We start from the raw sequence: 18,273 nt of genomic DNA, 5'->3' as shown, positions 1-18,273 counted from the left end.
CACATGCTTATAACGGGCGGGTGGATATTACGATTGCCTTCACTCATCACTCTGATGGCAGGAATCACAGTTGATTTGGTGCGTAAGCTCTGCAGCACACTCTATTTGGCCATAGAAGGGAAACCATGCAGCTGAAGAGCCAACAGGAGAAACCTGCAGCCATTAAAACCTCTAAATATTTATTCTACGAGTCATTACTGCCAGTGTGGCTAGAATACTGGACTGGGACGGCATTGAAAGTTCAGTTTACCCACTACTGGTGCAGGCAGTGCTGAGAAATTACAACAACTGAGATGATGATGAAGAAGTTTCCCCTCTAAGGATCAATAGTCCAATCTCACAGATTTCTGATTAAGTATTGACTAATTCAGCTGTCCATCTTGCCATCTTTTTCAGGCTGCTGAGACAAACTTAGCTAACCTTAGCATAACACAATTAAACAACAATTGTAGACCAGAATGTTTAATTTTTTTTTTCAGGCATTTCATCAAGACACCACAAAGGAAAATGGCAAAAAAATTTCCACATATTAAATAGCTCATGCAATCTTTTTTCCTTCTGAATCCTCCCTCCATCTTTAACAGCTAAAAAATTAATAGCTTCTTTGGCTTCAGAGATAATTCAGATATGTTCTACAATAAGTGGCGACCCTTTTTAATATTCTTCAACTCTTGTCAATCTCTATCTCCTGATTGATGTACCCTCACCTCTTCTTCTTCTTTTTTTGGGATCATTTCCTGTTTTGTTTTTATGTGTTTGAACTTTTAATAGTGCGGAAACACCTTCAAAGGCAGAAAGTTTGACTCATCTTCATTTCAACCTGTTGAGATTCACAGTAGTTTGTTTATGCTTTACCTGTGGTTAAACTGACTTTGTTTTCTCTTCCTATGTTTTGTATTTCCCAATAAAATACAAAACATAAACATCTTTGCCTGCCATAGAAAATGCATCTCTGAATCATATGTGACAACTCTCTTATGCAAAAACGTGTACGTAACATATGATTAAAGGATATCGTTTAGTTTTCTACACTTAAATTTTTCTTTAAATTTGGATAATAATTTGCTTTTGCTGTAATGGTGTTAAGATTACACTAGGGCTGAACAATTAATTGAAATATTATCAAACCTTCAATATGGCCAAGTGTGACATTCAATTTGCAGAAGTTGCATTTTTTTAATTAAAGGAAAAATGTGCTCCAGTGCAGTTTTACAGAGATGCCCTGGACTACAAATCTTGTGCTGTGGATGTAAAATGTTTATTTTGTAGAGACCACAACAAATGTCACATCATCATGATGTTAATAGTTTTTTCAGTGAAAGTAAACTTAAAAATTGTGATGCAAAACTCCCACTAATCCTGAATCTTATCGCACTCATTATCTGCCAAAATAATTGCAACTTTAACTTTTTTTTTTGTGTGTGTGTTATGTGAAAGCCACTGTCTATCACCTGTCATTGTGCTGTCAAAGACCCACTATTGAGGCAACTTTCTGTTTTTGCAATAAAGTCAGGTAAAACACCAGTTTCCTCCTGGTTAAATCTTCACTAATTACGTCCTTACGACATCTACAGCAGCATAATTGTCCACAACCACCAACTCCTGCTGAGCAGCTCACTAAAAGCTGCTGTCAGGGATCAGTTTGCACTTTCATTACAGATGGCAGAGGTGAGGAAAGGAGACGAGGAAATTGATTCCAAGCCACAGCCCATCTCAAACGCAACATTAACCCACACTGCTGCTCTCTCGTCTTCATTCACAAAACATGCTTGACATCATACTCGACACCGAGCCACTGTCAACACAGCTGACAGAAACCAGCCTGCAGGAGGACTATCTAGTCAAACAGTGCAGTTACAGGCTACTGTGGCTGTCTGTGCAGCTTGGGTGGAGTCTCTCACAGCATTTTTTCAAAGGGAATTACCGGTTTGATCGAGAGAAGGCATCAAATGAATGCAGTAGGTCAGTCCGACAAGTTTAAAACAAATGAGTTATTGTCACTGTATCCAAGAGCTGCACAGACACACGAGGTTTCACACAACGAACACACCTGTGCAGTGACAAAATTTACATAAATGACATGTTGAGTTGTTTGGCAGGTTCTGTTCATTCATAAGTTGAAGTCAGAAAAATAGAGACAGAAAGTAAACAACTTGTGATCTTTTAATCTTAAGAGCTAAAAATCAAACATGGCATTGCACTGTTGCTACAAATGTCCTTTACATGAAACAATCATTTTAATTGGACTGAGGTAACTAGGTTGCTAACTATTTTGATAATCGATTAGTTATTTGTCAAACCTTTGCTGGTTCCAGCTTCTTAAATGTGGCAATTTGCTGCTTTTCTTTGTCATTTATGACAGTAAATTACAAGTTTTTGAATTTTGGACTGTTGTAGAAACAATCTGAAGACATCACTCTGGCATCTGGGAACCTGTGATGCACTTTTTACAATTTCTTCACATTTTGTTGACTAAATCGATCAATCCTAAGTTATATTAATTATTTGAGGACCGAACTGATAATTGGACTGAACCACTTACAGCTGTTCTTCAATTAAGCTGAACTGAGGTCTTTTTAAACCATCAGTGACTTTCCCATAATACATCTGAACATGTCAGTGAGGAAGAGGTTCTCACTGGGACAGTTCACCTTCATCAGATAACCTGTTCATCCATTTAGATAGTTTTGGTGTGAGTTGCTGAGTTGTGGAGATGTCTGCCTTCCTTCTAATACAGGCTAACAGAACTAAATGGCACTTGGTTTTTGATGCTCAAAGTTACGTAACAAAGTAGTTCCTACATGAAACTGCTCACAACAAGGTCTGTGGGTTATCTTGAGTAACTGGGTCATGAGATTTGATTCATCACACCTTCTTGGTAATTCTTCAGAGAACTAGCAACTCTCACCATTTAGACAAATAATTTTTACAACACCATTTAGTCCCATTAGATTGGAGAGAACGCAGACATCTCCAAAACTCTGCATCTCACACCAAAACTATGTAGATGGATAAAAAGCACTACAGGCCAGAGGAAAAACACATAGTTTTGATTTTGGGGTGAACTGTCCCTTTAATGTGTTTGAGGTACAGCTGAAACATCTGTCAAGAGATACTGATGTTTTATAATTATTACAGTTTAATTGTTGTTAAGTTTTATATTATTGTTTATCATTTCAGTTCCCTGGTGTCATTTTGGACAATAAAGTTTATTGGTAAACTGTAAAACATCCCACCTCCATTACACACGTTTGTCACCCCATGTGAGTGATCCCTGCAAAAAAAATGTGTGTTTATGCATACAGTATATGATCTGTATCGGCCTACATATCAATATCAGTATTTTTCTACTTTTAATGTCACTATCGGCCCCAAAAATCCAGTATCTGTCAGGCTCTAGAGCTATAGCAGGTAAGCATAAGGTATAAAAGTGACATTTAAGGTAGTCTTGAGAACTTCAGGTACTTTTCTTGGTAATTTAACAAGAAAATATCCCATATTACCTGATTTCACACTATTTTTGAAGTGCTGAACAGTTCAAGATGAAACTAGACTCTGACTGAGCAACAGGTACCACCTGTTGAAGGGCTAAAAGTGACAACTGGGCAGATTTTCAGCTAAAACTATGTCAGAAAGATGCTACATTCTCCTGTTTTCTGTCTCATGGGTGCTTATGGGGCTTTCAGTGGATTTACAGGGGTGAATGGCCGCTGAGGGCAGCAGGCAGAGCTGTTGTCTTACCTGAGTTTTAGGTTAGCCATGAATTCTTCCATAGACACGTTGTCCAGAAGCACAAAATCTGCTTTCCCGTACTCCAGACTCTCGTGCTCTGCCATGGTGATATCCTTTCTCTGACCGAAGCGCGTGGAGAAATTAAATTTAACGAGTTGCTTTGAAGTGCCGACAGAAGGTGAACATTGGCGCGTGAGCACCTCCTCTCCTCAGTGGACAGCTGTGTGCTCAATACGCATCGTCAAACTGGAATTTCACTCATGTTCAAAAAAGGTCCACAAAATGTTAGAAAACACCCTGTTGCTATAAATAGTGAAAGTAAAATGATGGTAAACGCCTTTTTTCTCCTTAGAAGTGCAGGTTTTCTGTTATAAATGGCAAATTATCCCAAAATATCCTCATGTCCATACAAAGTTTCCTCCTGAGGCCGAAGTGTATCCTCGTCCCGTTAGTCACACCGTGCGCCAAGCTGCAGCTCCCAGCGTTTTCCTGAAGTTTCTCCCCTGTCGTCCACACCGACCGTCCACCAATAGGATCGCAGCCGCCTCTGCTATGCCCCGCCCCCTCAGCCCTGTGGAGAGGTGTTGGTCAGGCTGGTCCTGTGCTGCGAGCTGGAAAGCAAATAGTTTCTGTAGACCGCAGTTTCTGATACATATTTCAGCGATGACGGGGCCACCTCTAAGTTGTAAAACACCCGGAGAGAGAAAAAAAAAAATCATAATGTTCGGACTGACTTTTATGATGCCCTCTGTTACCATAAAAGGAAAAATGAGGCCTCGTCAGAATTTTCTCAATGGGACATGAATGAATAAAGATCCTGAGAGTCATTCTGCAGAGACAGCCTCGTTCTCAAATTAATCTACTGACTTTCAGCTAGGCTATTATTGATCATATCAGGTCTGTATCGTTTCCTTTGATCTGCCCTTGTTGAACCTGAGTGAGGCCTTCTGTTTGAGAGCTCCTGGAGCTGAACACAAGGCTTACACTGATGTTAGTGCGCCACCTAGTGTGAAACAAAGGCAAGTGCTTGTTACAGATAGAAATCATCCCCAAATTTCATGGTTAATTATATGATGATTAGCAAGTACTATTTTCATGTAGTGGGTGGTAATTACCATTTCACATATTTGAAATTTCTTTAAAATTAACCACAAATTCACTGAAAATTATTTAAATTAATTTGCGGCTAAATTTAAAAATGTAATTTATCTGAAAAGTGTTGCTTTAGTACCAGCTGCCCCCTATTAGTAGGCACTACTTTACTACATATTGTGCATCAGTGCTACTTTATATATTTCTACTACCCAAAGATTTCACTTATATAAAACAAATTGTTTAGAATTTCTAATTTATAATGACTTAATTTATTGTATGATTGATAACATTGTTGACAAATGATTTTCTGTTAATCTACTAATAAGTCTATCATAAGTTTCAGCCATAAACTAGATAAAATAAATAATAAAACAAAATCTGAGAACAGAGACTGAACCAGGACTATATTACATTTTCCCATAATCACATTGAACTAGTGTTTTTATAATTGCATTTTTGGGCTATCATGAAACTTATTACCAGATTCCTTGGCATTTTAAAATCTATTATTTAACTGAAAGTTTTGGGTGTTTCAAATTATTTCAGGAAATGACTAAATGTTAATATTTCATAGTCTGATGGACCATAAAAACTATTTATAGTTTGCTGAGAGTTGCATTTTCGATGATCTGAGGCTCATTGATCATTTTTCAAGAACGGTGATCAAACTCATGGCAGAGAAAAAAGTTAGATGTAACTACTGTAACTCTGTTAGGTATTGAATGTGGAGTATTTTTAGTATTCAATCCTGTTCTAATTCATAAGTAGTTTCCTTGATGCATATGTTCTAATATTATTGTACCCATACTGGAATCAATCAACAACAAACTTTTTATTTCTTTTTTAGAATTATAATCTTTACATGTAGGCATTAAATCAGGCAGTTAGTCATTACCTCAGGCATTCAGCGGACACTCAAAAGTAGTTTACAGTTACAGTGAAAATTTAAAAATGTAATGCATTGTCAAAATGTTTAAATATATATATATATATATTATCTCATTTGTACAAGCAGTGAGCCTCCAAACGTGATGGTGGTGGAAGCAGCGTTGGCCCAGGACCTGCCACAGTTGTGGGTGACGTACACCCTCGCCCCCCTGCGGAGGAAGGTCATGTACGTGGACAAGGCACCAACAGAGGAGGGACGGGAGACGTGTGTGTGAGAGACAGCCACCCAGTAATTGTTGACCACGAGCCACAGGTCGGTCTTCAGGCCGGTGTTGGCCGTCTGAGTGGAGAAGAAGAACTGGTAGACCCCGTTGACTGGAGCCCTGAACACTCCGGTCCTCCTGCTGAAGGCTCGGCCCACGTTCACCAGAACCTTACTGTACCTGATCCTGTTCACTTTACCTGTGAGCTGGCCGGGGTAAGACGCAAAGAAGTGGACCTTTTTGGAAGAAACTGAAAGAAGGGAAATTATTATTATTATCATCATCATCTTTATTAATATTATTATTATGTGAGATAGTAGTGACAAGTACTACAAGCCTTATGAAAACAGCTGTATTAGACTACAGATTTTTAACAGAAAGCCTTTGTTTCAAACTAGAGAGTGTGGAATTTGAAAGACATGGACATTTATTAGACAGGAAAGGTCTAACGAAGCCAGATGCTTTTTAGGTGAATGGTGGGAAATGTAGATATCCTGATTTTGGATACCTAGATCACTGGATCTGCTCATTCAAAGTAAGGATATCTCAGCCTCTGCTGCACCAATTCTGGATATTTTATTATCTGTGTCGTGTAAGTCTTCAGACTTTATGGAAGTGAAAAACTAAATGGCTGGAATATGTCTTTAATTAGATTGATTTTTGCACTCATTCCAGATGTTTAAAGATCGCTTCATCAAAAACAAAAACAGATGATTTGACCACAATCAGGGTTCAACATTAATCTTCTTTTGTACACTTGCCCACTGACTTAAAAATGCATAACTGAACTGAGTTGATACAATTAGTTTCACTGTTAATAACTAACAATGAATAATAAATATGATGAAATACTTAAGATGTGAACGAGCCACTGCATCTACATCCTTTACATGTTTGTGGAGAAGCAAAAAAGACACATTTGAAGTCATGACCTTCTAATTTAAAGGATTTAAAGTTTTTAGAGGACCCCCCTCCAAACAAAATACAACAAAAGCAAAAACTTACTTTTCTTTGTTTTACACCTCCAGTTGATCTTATCTCTGCTCACACAGGACTGGTTTCTTCTGCATCGCCCACATATGAGCGTGTTAATATCTGATAAAAGACAGAAACACCATCATTCAGACATTTCTCCTTAACATCAAAATAAATCTGGAAAAGACCAAACAATAAGGTGCAAGGATTTAGAAAATATCCAAAGATTTGCACCTTCTGTTAGAATAATATAACACCCTCCTCATACCTGCACAGTAAGCCAAATAACAAGATGACGGCTGAGTGAACTTGTAGACGTAGTAGTTGCCGCGACACTTCTTGACCTGGATGGGGGTGGATTTGAAGGCGCAGCAGTTCTTCTTCCAGTGGCCGCACACCCTGCGGGTGACGATGCCCTGCCTCCTCTTGGGATGAGGCCCTGCCAGCCACAGAGGGGAGTGGGTGCCACATTTGTTCACGGGGACACACCGCTCGGGCATCTGAAGGCTCTTTCCTTTGTAGAAGAGACGGTACCAGCCTTTGGTGGAAAAAACGTAGAAGTAATCGTAAATGTCAACAGTGCCCTCTTGGATGCCCCTATAATAGATAAAAAAGTGCCCTCTCTAGCCCAGTGATTTCCTTGGAGAACGGAAAATGCTTTTTAAGTACTTGAATTTGACTTTGGAAAAGGTGAAGGAACCCTGAAATTGTGATTTTAGTTAACATGTGAAAATCTGATTTTAGGGACCTCAGAGCAGAACAAATCTTGGGGATCCCCTGTGGTTTCTGACGGCCACAACCTCAGGTTGGGAACCAATGCGCTAGGGTGCCTTTGAGTGGACAAAACATGACAAACTGTGACATTTTCTCCATTAAAGGGCACCTCTAGGTCACCCTTAGTGGAGAAAATGTGACAAAGTGCTGTTTAGGTTGCTTGTCAAACTGCCCTATAGGGTGTCCCTTAGTGGAGGAAACTTGCAAAGTGTCCTGTAGTTTCCCCTACAGTGGAGAAAACCTCATAAAGTGCCCTCCAGCGTCCCCTTTAGTGGAGAAAATGTGATAAAGTGCCCTTTAGGGTGCCCTGTAGTGAAGAAAACATGACAAATTGCACCCTAGGGTGCCCCTTAGTGGAGAAACCGTGATAAAGCGTTCTCTATGGTTCCCTTTACTGGAGAAAACACAATGCAGTGCCATATAGGATGCCTAACAACTTTAAGTCACACAATAAAACAATTTTAATATAAAGCAGGGACTCCAGACAGCCTGAGTCCGCCTCTGCACTCAGAAAATCCAGCTACCTTTCCATTTGACTTGGCGGTCACACATCTTGAACTTGGTGGTGGCGTTGGTGGCACGCCAGGCCTGGTCCAGGATCGTGTAGTGGAAGCAGGGATCGCCCCGTCTCCTCAAGTCTTCCTCAGGGACATGCAGGTTGTCTTCCTCATCATCATGCCAGCCATAAGTAAGGATGTTTGTTCCTGCTTCAGAAGAGACTTTTTTGACCAGTTTCTTTGATAATAAGATCTACAGACCACAGCAGCACACGAAGAACTAAAAGTGACTGTTGTAAATCATTCGGTTCAAAACAAAGAATCTCATTTTATTGACTGACCGACTTCCCTCTGAGCTCTTTTGCGATGGCTTGTGTTATCAATCTGTGAATGAAGATGAAAAATGACACATTCAGTGGCTGATGCACAGCCTGGAGACAGATTGTAAGGATGTTATATATAAGCTACCTGAGTCAGAGCGTTCTGCTGCTGCAGCTGAAGTGTTGTTTGTTCACACCTTAGACTCTCCATCTCCTGCAATACAGCAGAGTGTGCAGTTTTAGCAAAGATTGAAATGCTGGAAGCTTGTTTAAAAAGCCAAAAAGCAAATCCGTGCAGATTTACAGAACTCGAGGATTAACATAATAATGGTTGATTCAGGTGTTGCAGCTTGAAGTCCAGAACAGACAGAGGAGGGACTTTTGTATTTCTGAAAAAAAACTGGGAGGCTTAATGACATAAGGAGGAGAAAGCTGTAAACAACACTGATACAAGATGCAGGGAGATGAAATTTACAAAAAAATATCAGTAAAAGGTCAAAGGAATAAATAAAAAATTGGAAATTTGGTGTTTTTGGTGGCTATTCAAACATTTTTGTTGGATGGGGTTGTACTGAGGATATTTTGAACTCTTTTGTTGCCTTTGACTTAAGTATTTTCCAAAATTTGTGTGTGAAAGCTTCATAAAAATGACTTTATAGCATCAGTCACACAGGTATGGCTGCAACTAACAATCATTTTTAATATCGATTCATCTGACAATTATTTTATCTATTAATCTAATAATCTTTGGCTCTACAAAATATCAGAAAATATTTGCAATGCAATGCAATGTGCATTTTTAGCAACTGAAATGCTCTAATCTAATTTAAAAAGCCTGAAAATTCTTGCAGGAGGATTAACATAATAATGACTGATTCAAATGTTTCAGAGGGTTTTTGTACTTCTGTAATCTGGGAGTTTAATGGCGTGACAGGGAGACTAAATGTCTTAAGTCTGGATTGTTTTTACAGGGCAACAAAAAAAGAGTCAAGAAAACTGTAAAACAACATTAATACTATAATGTATGGAGATAACATTTACAGAAGAGGTTAAGGGAAAAAATAAAATGAAAAGTTAGAATATTTTGGTTGCTAGTCAGATGGCAATTTGAGGAAGGATGAGGGGGGATGTGTATCAGCAGATGGATTTGTAATTCCTGGTGAATACTTTGCACATTCTGCACAAAATCTGCATGGTTCTTACATTTACACAACTCATTGTACATATTTTTATACCATTTTTCATACTTTATTCTATTTTCTATCACGCTTCTTGACTTTCAGCACTTGCTTTTTATCTTTCTTTATATTTTTCTGCTTGTTATGCACCAAAACACCAAGGTAAATTCCTTGTGTGTGAAAACCTACTCGGCAATAAACCTGATACTGATAACCCCTTGGAAATTACCTGAAACAACCGACTGATTATCAAAACAGCTGTTTAATTGTCTGTTGACTGACTGATCAATACTTCTGATCAGGTAACAGGTACAGTTACTCACAGCACCTTGAACACAGCAGCTAGTTGCACAGACACAGGTTGATCCTTCAGGCTCCAAAGCTTCATCTCAGTCTGGAAACAAAGGAGGAAATGGAAACGAGCGTCAAACAAAACCTGAGTTTGTCACACGACTTTGTGAGTAATGGGTTTTAATAAAATGTTCTATTCTCTTTATGAGCTCGGTGCGACAGACGCTCAGCACAGTTCTGTCTGTGCTAAACAACATCTGGGAAAACCAGAAACTTTTGTTGCATAATGGATGAATTTCATGTTCCATCTGCCTCGTAGCCTCGTAACAAAGCTCATACTCACAGAATTTGTGCTCCCCGTGCAGCCAACTGCACAAGATGACAACGTTACAAACACAGCCACAGCTAAGACAACCATCTGGGGACAACAACCACAGTTACATAAAAAGATGACAGTTATATAGGTTCTCACTTACTCACTGTATAATAATCACATGAAATGAGACTGCCTTTTTCTGAGGAACATATAATTTATACACAGATTCCTGGAGATTTTTAAACTGTAATCAAATACAGTTACTGGGAATGAGATTCAAGTTACTTTAGCAGAGAAGCTGATATTTTTACTGATATGATTAAAGAAAATGTTCTGTTCAGATGTATCAGTATTTTATTAGTTTATTAGTGTTAATACGAGTCAGAAAGAAATATGAGAATCATAAAGGAATGTGTAATAAATGTATGCCATATATCAAAGTAAAAATATTTTTTTCTGCTGCGTTGGATTTCAAAACTTTGTCTAACATCAAGTCAGTGTAATTTTGGTTTTAATATTTACGTAAAATTATTTATCTGGATCACCTGCACCATTTTTGTCAGTTGTGATGGATTTTCAATGGTTTGGTTACCTTAGTCTCATGACAATATTAAATCAGATTATATTGGAAAAATGAAAAATTTAACATTCAGTTTTTACTGTAGGAAACTATGGGAGCCCTTTTCCATCAATGAAAAAAAAACATCCTTTAAATAATTATGATGATAAACTTTCATGGAATAATTACTCAGTATCTCAAAAAAGTTATTAATAATTATTTAGTGTCACAAAATAATGACTTAGTATCTCAAAATAAGGACTTGTTATCACAAAATAATGACTTAGTATCGCAAAATAATGTTTTAGTATGACAAAATAATTACTTACTATTGCAAAAAATGAACATAATTTCAAAATAATGGCTTATTATTTCAAAATAATGTCCTAGTATCACAATATAATGCTTTAGCATCTCAAAATAATGCCTTACCCACTGAAAATAGTGACTTAGTATCTAAATATATTGAGTTAGTATCCCAAAATCATGACTTCATTTATCAAATTAATAAAAAACTTTCTCAAAATTAAGAGTAAAATGCTAAGTCAAATTTTGAGATAAGATAGAGATAATAAGGTTTTTCATTATATTGAGATACTACATGTCATGTTTTTGTATTATAATGACTTTCTGAATCTTTTTTCACCATATTGGCAGAAACAGTCTTCCACAGAAACAGATAACACCAGTATCTTTGAGATTAAGACGATATATAATGAATGTAAATGTACCTTGACCAGGACATGTGTAGAACAGTTCACAGGATGGAGGCCTTGATAGTCCTGAAAGAACAGTAAATCATTAATGTGACAAATCATATCAACTCTGTCTGTTTTCAAATATATTACCATGTAAAAATGTACGTGCATCTCAGTCATAACACAATGTTCAAAGTCACTCTTACCTCGTTATATCAGCATGATGACAAACTTAGCCAGTGACTGAAAATCACCTTATATACTCCTCAGCAGGTGACACAGTGCAGCGCACACAAAAGGGGAAACTACAGACTTCAGTTTAACAGCATCTTTCCCACTCAGTTTAGGTGTTACTTTTCACAGACTAGTTGCAAATGTAGACATGAAATTCGTCCGTCGTCTGCAGTTTTTCAGTCTGTATGGTCAGCAGCGAGAAGTTGTTCTTTTGTCAGTACAGTTCCTCCACACTGGTGTCCACAGAAGGACGAGGTGTGAAAACGGTCAACCAGCATTCATTTCAGTAAAATAAGAGAAAACTCTTAATTTTGAGGCAACTCCCTTCACTACATTTTTGAGTTTTGACTCAAACTCAAGGTTTTAAAATAAACTAAACAAAGATTTTCCAACCTATTATCTTTTAATGAGATAATTTGCTTTATTTTTTTAAGATAAACTGTAGTCTTGGAGTTTCACAGCCTCCCAGAAAAAATGTGTTTAAAAAAAAATTGTTCACACTGAGCTGTGAATCTTATTTGTCACTGTTTGGGTGCTTGAAAATTAAACAGTTGGAGCTGAAATATCAAATCATTAACCATCATCCAATTACACACCAGTGAGATGACTCAAGCATTTTTAAAATACACTTTTTGGGTGGTTTCTAAAACTCAAAGATTCAAGTTTAAAGAAGAAAAGTAAATTATCTCAACAAAACATTATAAGTTGGCAAAACTTTTTCAAAACAGTTTTCAGTTGGTCTCGAAACTAAAAAAAACCATTGAAGTAAGTTGCCTTGAAATTTTGTGTTTTCTCAACTTTTTTGTTTTTACAGTGTGTAGCAAATTTTGCTCATTCACTGTAAAACCGACAGATTTTTGACGTTTAAACTCTCAGATAAAGTATTATTGTTTTGTTGAGATAGTTTACTTTGCTTCTTCAGATTAACTTGAATATTTGAGTTTTGGAAACCAAAAATTGTGAATTTTGAGTTTTATCAACTTTTTCATTTTTACAGTGTAGATCAAATTTTACTCATTCACTGTTAAAACAAAAAAAGTTGAGAAGACTCTTACTTTCAAGGCACCTGCCTTCACTAGATTTGAGTTTTAAATCCACCTCAAACTCATTAAAAATCATGCTAAACTAATAATATTTTGTTGACATACATTACTTTTCTTCTTTAAATAAAATGTATTTCAAAAATTGTCTAGTAAACTCACTGAAGTGGGTTTCTAAAATCCAATGTAATGAAATTAAGTTGACCTAAATAAGAAAAGTAAATTATATCAACCAGACAGTAGCTGCTAAAACGTTTTCAAAACAACTTTGAGTTGGGCTCAAAACTCCAAAAGTCTTTTAAAGAAACTCCACTTGACTTTTTAATTTTGGGCCCAATTTAAACTCTCTTTTAAAAAAAACATTAAGTTAAACTGATAATACTTTGTTGAGATAATTAACTTGTCCTCTATAGATAAAGTTGAATCTTTCAGTTTTAGAATGGCAGAATTTCAAAAATTGCTGTAAACTCATTGAAGTGCGTTTCTAAAACTCAAGGAAAGATTATAGGTTGGCAAAACTTGAAGTTTATTCCAGGGAAGACAGAGCTGCCTTGAAATTTCTTTTCTTTTTCTTTCTTTTTTTTTTTCTTAACTTTCTTAACTATTTCATCCAGATGTCTCCACCAAACTGACCACTAGAGGGTAACAACAGGAGCCCAACATGAGCACCTTCACCCCGTCATTATAATGATCCAATGTTTCTTTCCTTGAGAAAAATCCTCCAGCTCTTCAGTGTGGACTTCATGACAGGAAGACTGACAGCGGAGGAAAACTGCAACAATGGCCGAGAACACAAACCAGACACCTGCTGCGTGAAGACAGTCACGGAAGAAACACTCAGATGACAAAACAACCAGAGCTCTCCAACTACCACTCTTTGTGAAATCGTACACAGCTCCTCATGAAAATACTTGGCAGCGTGGTGTCTGTCTGTTGGCAGCTACTGTCCTGACCAGACAGGCCTCTTTCACACACGTAGGCGGTAATGTTGGCAGTTGTGATGTTGTGATGTCGGCTATCGGCATCGAGGGCATCGGGCCAAAGGTCACTGAGAGGTATGACTGGGCACAGCCAGGTTGTGTGTCCTCGTACTTCAGTGTGTGTGTGTCCTTTGTTTTGTTTTAGTGGTTTCTAATCATTTTTGTCTGATGTACTCCCACAGGCCCTCGTAGATTAAATTAAGTGCCTCTTCATTAACACTACCCATCATGTTCCATTTAATTTCATTTTAAACTGGATGATATTCAACACTATTTTTATAGGCTGTTAAAGTGAATAGGCCTGTTGTTAATTGTCAATCCAGTTGGTCAAGTTTACACAAGTGGGACATTTCAGTTATATATTATTTTATCTGTTTCAACTGATTCATTTACTTTTGATCAATTATTTTCTGTTTCAGACATTTATACTTTTAGCTATTTCAAATATTAATTAGGCTATTTTTAGTTATCCATTACTTAACCACTTAAACTGTGATCCATTACACTATTTCTGTCACTCAATCGATTACATTTAGCTATTTTAGCCTGTCAAGCAACAGTCATTATTTTTAGCTAACTATTTAACCTGTTAGCCTGAATGTTACCAACAGTCATTACTTTTAGCTTACTATTTAACCTATTATTTTAGCCTCTATGTCAACCAACATTCATTACTTTAAGCTATATTTGTCCACTATTTTAGCCTATATGTCAACCAACATGTGTTACTTTTAGCTAAATATGTAGCCATTTCTTTAGCCTGTCAACCATTACTTTTTGCTAACTATTTGTCCATTACTTCATTCTATATGTCAACGAACATCCATTACTTTTACCTAACTATTTGTCCATTACTTAAACCAATGTCTCACCCAACATCTATCTCTACATCATCTTTTAGCTAAATAGTTTGCATTACTTTAACCAATGTGGCAACCAACATCCATTAATTTTAGCTATTTATCCATATCTTTAGCCCATGTTAACCAATATCTATTACTTTTATCAAACCTTTAAAACTGTTTTCCATTATAATACATTAACTAATCTGCACTACTTTTGGCTAACTATATTTATCTAGTATATTTGAAGCATTTCTTACATTTAGCTCACTGGCCAATTTCACTATTTAATACAATTCTTCACTTTTAACAAATTCAGCTGTGTATCTGTTTCTTTGAACTGTTTCTTTCAACCATTATAGCCAAACTTTTCTGCATGCTCGCTAACAATGCAGTTTGAATCACAACACCTGGTGTTTAGACATTACAGCTGACTCAGTGTGTTTATATCTCCTTTATATTCAAATCATGATACTTATTTTTTTAAAATAGTTGAGCTACTTGACAATCTTTCCATGTATCCTGTGGAATGATTTTCACTGTTTGTTCCACTTGTATATATACACGTTTCACACAGTATGTACACATTATACAAGATGTGATTGCACACACTAACATGCAGATATTGGACATGATGTTCTTGTACAGTCAGTCCTGTTGCTATGGAGAATTTATCAGCCTTTTGTTTGTATGAGATAAGGAGAAGGGCACCGTTGGATTCTTTCCACTCCTCGATGTAGCTGTGCTGGCCTGGAGGTAAACACCCGGCTGGTTCAATGGCCTTATTTAGATCAACTGCTGCTTCTGGCCTGTTGGCTCATGTAAACATGAGACTGACTGTAAAATGAGCCTCGCTTGACATCTGCCACCCACAGGATCTTTCATACGTCAACAAATTCAGAAGGGCATCCCCAGAAAAACGTGCCAGACTAAACAGCACCTGTACTTCTAAATAAATAATACACAGAATTGTCTGATTAAAAGAGAGAAAGGGTTTAAGGGATATGAAGGTCTTATTTAGTTCAAACCAGATACTGTTTTCTATTGTCACCTTATTAATATTTTAGTTTTCATCTATTTCTAATCCTGTCTCCTTACTGCAAATTGAGATTTAGGATTGTTGTTTTATTGTATGAAGCACTTTGTGTTACATTTTATCTGTGTGAAAACCCCCTATATGTTATGATGTTACATACTGGGAATAATTATTATTAATGACGAATTAGCAGCATTTTAATGTTATAGCTGGTTTAGGTGGAGCTTTTAGCTGTATACCATGACCCTGAAGCCTCATGGAGGCTCTAAATTTTCACCTTGTTATTGTTGTTATTATTGTTTTTTTGTGTTGTTGTTGTTATAATTATTATTAGTGTTGGTGTTGTTAGTTACTATTGTTGTTGTTATTGCTGTCATTGTTGTTAGTTATTATTGTTGTTATTATAGTTATAATTATTGTAATTATTGTTACTTTTATGGTAGTTATTGTTTGTAGAAATTAAAGTAGTTACAGTAGATTCTACTGCAGAAAGAAAGTAGTCCCTACATTTAAAACTGCTCACAACAAGATCTGTGGATTATCTTGAGTAACCGGGTCATGATTTTTGGAAAGAGAGACTTTCCAATTTTTCAAATGTATTTTTCTTTTTTTGGGCATTTTGAGCACCACAGGCTGAGTGCCATTTAGTCTCATAATATTGGAGAGAAGACAGACATCTCTACTGCCGATATCAACAAAACTCTGCAACTCACACTAAAAAAATCTAGATGGATAATAACACTACAGGCCAGGAGACGAAAGTACTTTCTAGATGTGAACTTTGCCTTTAACCATCTTGCGACACTTCAGATTTACCTAGTGACCTCCTCAAGGTTCAACCGAACCAAAATGTTCTCATCAGTCTCCAGTCATCCTTCTAGTGTGGGACAGACCCAATGTGATGGAGCACATTCCCTTCTGGAACGCAGTGTGTGAAATGTGGAACATGCACTGAGTAAACGTGTCGAGTTACTTTTCACCACTGCTATAACTAACATGTCACATGTGTGCCGCTGTTCTCTCTTTTCATATAGAACAAATATGGACACAACAGAAGCCGTCTATTATTAGAGCTCCCTTTAGGCTCGTACCCTGTAGCTGCATGACTCTCACATGCCCCTGAGATTAAACTACCACCAGGATGTGACTTGCCTGTGATACCCTCTGTCTTATTGGGCTCTGGGACTGAAAAGGAAAGTTATAGAAGTGTGATCCACCTTGTCATTTGCTTGTGTAATAGTGCAGTAACTGTTTGTACCGGCAGGCAGAGGAACACCGACAGAGCGGAAACTTCTGACATGTGGTCATGTACATACGCCTGAGGGTCCGGTGCTGGGATGGCTGCAGGGTAGAGTTGCTGAACCTGACCTCATCACCAGCTTCAGAATAGATCCAGTGACTCTGACATGGAAACTCTACGTGGTTTGTTTCTCCCTTTTTGTCATTTCCCAGTTTGTCCCCACAGAGTTGCAGTCCAAACTAAAAGGAAGAGTTTGTACTTTCTGAAGTGGGGTTGTATGAGGTACTTATTCACAGTAGATGTTGGCTGACACGCCCACAGTTTGGAGAAGCAGCAGGAGTACCAGTGTAAGGATGTAAAGCATATTTTAGCCACTCCAGGAAGCTCAGGCAGCCTGCAGTGCAAGACAACTGCAACATTGTAATTTGACAATAACAAGTAAGTGTTAGCTGACCAGCTGTTTATACACTCTGGAGTTGGAGTTCAGTGACTGTCTGCCAAACTCCATTAGCAAATTGCTCAATTTAACTGTTATAAACATCAACTCCTTCTAAAAGATTATTAGTGGTTTCATACAACTCAAAAACAGACACTAACTCATTAGTGAACATTCAGCATTAATATGAACTAATAAAATTCAAACAGGCATACAATAACACAAGTTATGGGCCAGAATTTCAACAATAAATATATGACAGATTTGGATAAAATATGTTTTTTTGCTGACCCTGTCCACAGCAGGACACTGCATTACTGTCAACTGCATCAACTGTAGGTACCTCATGCAATGTCACTTAAAAAAATCTGAACTATCCCTTTAAGAGTACACCATAGAGACCCACTTGCTGATAATGACGCCTGTCTACTAGTCTCAGTCTACTCTTATACACACAGCATGCAGGATAAAACAACACAAAAGAAGCATTTTGTACTGAATTTGTTCCTTTTTTATTGTATTTACAGTATTTACAATAATTTCTGTCACAAAAAGTGTCGCTATAAAAATAACCTTTCACATAATGTATGATTAAGATAAATTTAATACAAAAGAAAACTGTGCATTTACACACTCATGGACCCAGGGCTTTTTTTTTCCTAATATGGCACGATGTAATAAACTATGTGAGACTGGCCTTGCCTTACTGGATCACCCACCGGTAGAGACGTGCACTGCCTTCTGGGTTTTAATAACACTAGCCTCTGTTCTGCTCAGCTATAAGCATTAAACCTCCAAACAAGCGTGGTAAATGCTCCGGTGGCTGCTCTGGATGTGGTTCATCAGAGAGAACTTGGGCCCTATAGTGCTGTACTGTCA

General features: G+C 37.3%; 2 protein-coding genes across 5 annotated transcripts in view; both read right to left on the bottom strand.

Moving 5' to 3' along the window:
• The window catches only part of myo1d (myosin 1D), a 148,093-nt gene extending 143,886 nt beyond the window's left edge, over positions 1–4,207 (bottom strand). Inside the window, exon 1 of the mRNA XM_084740389.1 lies at positions 3,742–4,207. Coding sequence (XP_084596515.1) covers positions 3,742–3,836 — 95 coding nt within the window. The 5' untranslated portion in view covers positions 3,837–4,207. The remainder of the gene's footprint in view (positions 1–3,741) is intronic.
• Positions 4,208–5,781: 1,574 nt separating this feature from the next.
• LOC146312356 (uncharacterized) lies at positions 5,782–12,566 on the bottom strand. Of its 4 annotated transcripts, none has more exons than XM_084741649.1 (10): positions 11,793–12,566; positions 11,620–11,670; positions 10,357–10,431; positions 10,051–10,116; positions 8,693–8,758; positions 8,566–8,608; positions 8,252–8,434; positions 7,222–7,491; positions 6,984–7,073; positions 5,782–6,228 (listed from the first exon to the last, which is right to left on the bottom strand). In XM_084741649.1, the coding sequence occupies exons 3-10, from the start codon at positions 10,429–10,431 to the stop codon at positions 5,822–5,824; spliced, it is 1,200 nt and encodes a 399-aa protein (XP_084597775.1). In that variant the 5' UTR covers positions 11,620–11,670; positions 11,793–12,566; the 3' UTR covers positions 5,782–5,821. The 4 variants fall into 4 exon arrangements, with proteins under 4 accessions (XP_084597775.1, XP_084597776.1, XP_084597778.1 ...); XM_084741650.1 differs by having other exon boundaries at positions 8,252–8,431; positions 11,793–12,565; XM_084741652.1 differs by lacking the exons at positions 11,620–11,670; positions 11,793–12,566 and having other exon boundaries at positions 10,046–10,116; positions 10,357–10,412.
• Positions 12,567–18,273: the final 5,707 nt, after the last annotated feature.

The sequence above is a fragment of the Lutjanus erythropterus genome, chromosome 17 (assembly GCF_056507025.1).
Source record: "Lutjanus erythropterus isolate fLutEry1 chromosome 17, fLutEry1.hap2, whole genome shotgun sequence".
In the NCBI taxonomy this organism is placed as follows: domain Eukaryota; kingdom Metazoa; phylum Chordata; class Actinopteri; order Lutjaniformes; family Lutjanidae; genus Lutjanus; species Lutjanus erythropterus.
Note: the sequence above shows the minus strand (reverse complement) of the source record. Positions and strands in the feature narration are given on the sequence as shown.

Excerpts from the sequence above, each read along its gene's own strand:
- LOC146312356 (XM_084741649.1), bottom strand. The coding sequence starts at position 10,431 with ATGGTTGTCTTAGCTGTGGCTGTGTTTGTAACGTTGTCATCTTGTGCA. Across the intron at positions 7,492-8,251 it reads CCGCCAAGTCAAATGGAAAG|GCTGGTACCGTCTCTTCTAC; the intron begins GTAGCTGGATTT and ends TTTCCACCAAAG. Across the intron at positions 7,074-7,221 it reads TTATTTGGCTTACTGTGCAG|ATATTAACACGCTCATATGT; the intron begins GTATGAGGAGGG and ends GTCTTTTATCAG.